Here is a 4,090-nt window from a genome sequence, read left to right on the forward strand (position 1 = left end):
AGGAAGATCGTCGCCCCCCTTTCGTCAGCTTTACTTCCGTCGGTTTATTTGGCGCTGTCTTTTAGAGTTGTCCAGAAAGCCTTCATACCGGTAAGTCTTCATTTTTCTTTCCTTCCTTCTTCTTTTCCCTTTGTTATTTTGCCTCATTAGTATGGTCGTCAGCCTAGGTACTTAGCTTAAACCCGTCACTTGTAGGTAGTCAGATGTCGAGTAACGCGTCTTGTGAGGAGTCGTCAGTCCGCGAAGGAGCGGGCTACGACGAAACCTTTGGCTCTGGAGATGAGTCAAACTTCTCCCTTCCGTCAGAGAGAGGGTCGTCAGCCCAATCTCCTGACGACGATGAGAGTTTTGCTGAGGGAGATGAGGATGAGGGAAGAGGGGATGGAAATGGCGAGGATGGAGTGGATGTTGACGGGGAGGACAGTGACGGGGATGAGAGATCCAGTGAAGGGACCTCAGAGGGTCCCGGAGATAATCGTCCCTTCATTCTTCCTGAGGATTGGGCCGTCAACAAATTTTCGCCTGGGATGAGTGACAAAGTTTTTAGGGAGTTACGGGTTCGTTATCAAATTCCAGACCACATTCCCCTCCGTCTCCCTACAGAGAATGAGAGGTGTTATTCCGGGAGGACAGCTGACGTTGGCATGTATGACGCCATGTTTGCTGCCGGTCTGAGATTACCGTTGACGACTCTACACCGTCAGCTTGCTGACTTCCTTGGAATATCCGTCACCCAGATCGCCCCAAACGCCTGGAGGACTTTTATAGGATCTGAAATCCTTTGGGGCAGTCTTAGCGGAGGACACCGTCAGCTCACTTTAGAAGAATTCTTTCATTGTTATAGGCCTCACCACATCGCCTCGTCTAAGGGGACGTATCATTTTAATGCCAGGGAGAAAGGGCTAAGGCTAGTGTCGGATATGCCAGACTCAAACAGGAACTGGAAGAGTCGGTATTTTTTTGTTGAGGGGACGGATTGGGTTTGCCGTCAGGAGGAGTGGGCGACGATGCCCCGTGGTTACTTTGACAATACCTGGGCCTTCGTCAGGGATTCAGGTTAATCCCGTCAGCTATGAGGCTCGTGTGTTTTCTGAGGCGATGCTAACAATACTTTTTATTTCTTTCAGCTTATACCCGCCCTCACATAACTGACGAGCAGGAGGAGTTTATCCAACGGATTCTGGAAATTCCTTTGGAAGAACGTAAGTGTAGGGATTTGATCACCCTTGACACCCTTCACTTATACTGTGGGGGTCCAGATCCGTCAGCGGAAGCTCGAAAGTTGGAAGAATTTGCACGCCGTCGTGAGTAGGCTTTAATTTATCCCGTCAGTTTTTTATTCTTCCGTTACCTACCTTAATGGTGTTCTTTGTGTTGTAGAAATGGACTCTGCGAAGCAAAGGATAAGGGCCGCCGCAGCCCGTCAGAAGGAGGAGAGAAAGAATAAGGAGGCGGCAGGGGAGGCCTCGTCAACTCCAAAGGTCGTCGCTAAGGCGACGAAGAGGAAGCCTGACGGTGATGACAGCCGTCCCTTAAAGAAAGCTGCCGTCACTCCAAGGGACGAACCACTGAAGGAGAAGTCCCTTCCCAAGCCTAGTCATGGTGCGGGCAAGGGGGTGATGACTTCTGCCGGTCCCGTCAGCGAGGGCCCCTGCCGTCTCCTGACCCACAAGGATTATGCCGTCGGGGAGGTTGGGTCCCTGATTAAACCGACGGATATTGAACCTTGTGACCAGGTGGGGACGGAGGAACTAGGGGCGTCAGCCCTTTTTGACCTTACCAGGGTATGTTTACTAAAATTTTGTTTGGGGAAGCTTTGCTTTGCTTTGGTATACTTTTCAACTGACGGATGTGTTTTCTTAGGCCTTGGTTCGTGTCAAGGCCCTTCAAGATCGTTGTGTGGCGAAGGAGGGGGTCGTCACTCGAGTCCGCAGTCACAATAAAAGCCTGATGAACCAGCAAGCTCAGTACAAGGATGCCGTCCGTACCCTCAACACGGAGCTGCAAGAAGTTAAGGAGAAGCTGACGGAGAGCGGTAGTCGGAGTGATAAACTCCAGGAAGAGGTGACGGCACTGAGCGAAAAGCTGCAGACGGCGGGGGCTGACGCGATCAGAGATTTCAAAGCGTCGCAGGCTTTCTTTGACTCGTGTGGCGAATATTATGGCACCGGGTTTGAAGACTGCCTTCAGCAAGTCGCGTCGGCCTACCCGGAGTTGGATTTATCCGGGATCACCATGGGTGATGGAGACGACAGCCTCCGTCAGTCTACTCCGAGGCGCGACGACAGCGTGGTCCTGGCCCAGCCTGCTGCTAATCCTGCTGCTTCTGATTCTCCTGCTGTGATTGTGGATGCTGACGGCAAGAATGCTGATGTTCCTGCCCCTTAGCTCTTATTTTGTATTTTGGCTATGTATAAAACAGTTGTAGTTGTAATTTTCAAACAATCTTTAAGTGTTCTCTTTGTTTCCCTTGGGCTTTTGTTTGTGTATAGTTGTGTTTAATTTCCGTAACTTTTATATCCCTTTGTTGATGGTGGCCTTAGACGAAATTTTGGTAATTATTCTCGTCTACTTGGATTACGTCAGCTATTTTGCACTGTTGGAAGCCCCCGTTGGCATGAATGCCGTGCCTAGGCCTTAAGCTCCGTCGGCTTGATGACCGTTGGTCTACAGCCCTTGCTACTGTTTTAAGGTCGTCAATCTCTTAAATCCGTCGTTTTGATGACTCATTATTGTATGTCTTGGTTTGAGGGCTATGTCCATACAATGATCGCTTCATCTAATGGTCGTCAGCCTTTTTAGCTTCTAGCTTCGATGTTTTTAACATCATTTTAGCTCGTCAGTTTCTTAGGACTTGATGTTTTTAACATCCCCCCTTTTTTTTTTTAGGACCTTGTCCCTATGATGATTGTTTCATCTTTTAGACCGTCGGCTTTTTAGAGATTTTTTGGACCGTCGGCCTTACCTTTGATGTTTTTGACACCTTTTTGGCCCGTCAGCTTTTTAAGCCTTGATGTATTTTAACATCTTTCATGGCCCGTCAGCCTTAGCCTTGATGTCTTTGACATCTTTCCTGGTCCGTCAGCCTTTTAAGCCTTGATGTATTTGACATCTTTCATGGCCCGTCGGCTTTTTAAGCCTTGATGTATTTTAACATCTTTCATGGCCCGTCGGCTTTTTAAGCCTTGATGTATTTTAACATCTTTTATGGCCCGTCAGCCTTTTAAGCCTTGATGTATTTTAACATCTTTTATGGCCCGTCAGCCTTTTAAGCCTTGATGTCTTTGACATCTTTCTTGGTCCGTCAGCCTTTTAAGATTTCCTGGACCGTCGGCCTTTGCCTTGATGTCTTTGACATTTTTTTGGTCCACATGTTATGGACTTAGTGGTTTTGGTTGCGGACTTACTAGATCGTAGAAAAAATACACTAGTAATTTCTGAAAAAACTCCTCTTATTGCCATGCATTCAAAAAGTAATTAAAAGTAAATCCTGCCCCTTGGGCTAAAAAGAAGAATTATTGCAAAAAATTAAAGTAAATGATAGTTCTGAGGAGTGAGACTAAAGTCTTGCCGGAATGTAAAATAAAATAAGAAAAAGTTCAACTTCGTGCCGTCGCTCCTACTGGTAGTATTTTCGTAAGTGCTCGGTGTTCCATGGGTGCGGCAGTTTCCTTCCTTCCAACGTCTCTAGATGGTACGTGCCTTTCCTTTGCCATGACGTGACTCTGTAGGGTCCTTCCCAATTGGGGCCGAGTTTCCCTTGGGTAGGGTCCCTAGCGGCTCCCATGACCTTTCTAAGAACAAGGTCTCCAACCTGGAAGTCCCTGTGTCGAACCCGGGAGTTGTAATGTTTAGCCATACGGTCCTGGGACCGAGCGAGCCTTTGTTCTGCTATTGCCCTGATTTCATCTATCAGGTCCAACTGTAGTCGCATAGCTTCGTCATTTTTGTTCCCGTCGTGGTTGTGCACCCTGTAGCTTGCGAGCCCAACTTCTGCTGGAATGACTGCTTCGCCTCCGTACGTCAGCCGGAATGGTGTTTCTCCTGTGGGTGTTCTTGCTGTCGTCCTGTAAGCCTATAACACGCTTGG

The 4,090-nt window shown here is 48.1% G+C and overlaps 1 protein-coding gene across 1 annotated transcript; it reads left to right on the forward strand.

The window, feature by feature from the left end:
* The first annotated feature begins 203 nt into the window (after window positions 1-203).
* LOC115961930 lies at window positions 204-2,879 on the forward strand. The gene is made up of 4 exons (XM_031080821.1): window positions 204-1,056; window positions 1,128-1,304; window positions 1,381-1,784; window positions 1,864-2,879. The coding sequence occupies exons 1-4, from the start codon at window positions 204-206 to the stop codon at window positions 2,386-2,388; spliced, it is 1,959 nt and encodes a 652-aa protein (XP_030936681.1). The 3' UTR covers window positions 2,389-2,879.
* The last annotated feature ends 1,211 nt before the right edge of the window (window positions 2,880-4,090 follow it).

This window comes from Quercus lobata, chromosome 9 (genome assembly GCF_001633185.2).
Source record: "Quercus lobata isolate SW786 chromosome 9, ValleyOak3.0 Primary Assembly, whole genome shotgun sequence".
Lineage (NCBI taxonomy): Eukaryota > Viridiplantae > Streptophyta > Magnoliopsida > Fagales > Fagaceae > Quercus > Quercus lobata.

What these genes read in the sequence shown, in the direction of transcription:
- LOC115961930 (XM_031080821.1), top strand. Translation starts at nt 204, where the DNA reads ATGTCGAGTAACGCGTCTTGTGAGGAGTCGTCAGTCCGCGAAGGAGCG. An exon ending in GGCCTTCGTCAGGGATTCAG is followed by an intron (nt 1,057 to 1,127) that starts GTTAATCCCGTC and finishes TATTTCTTTCAG; the next exon opens with CTTATACCCGCCCTCACATA. An exon ending in GGAAGAATTTGCACGCCGTC is followed by an intron (nt 1,305 to 1,380) that starts GTGAGTAGGCTT and finishes TTTGTGTTGTAG; the next exon opens with AAATGGACTCTGCGAAGCAA.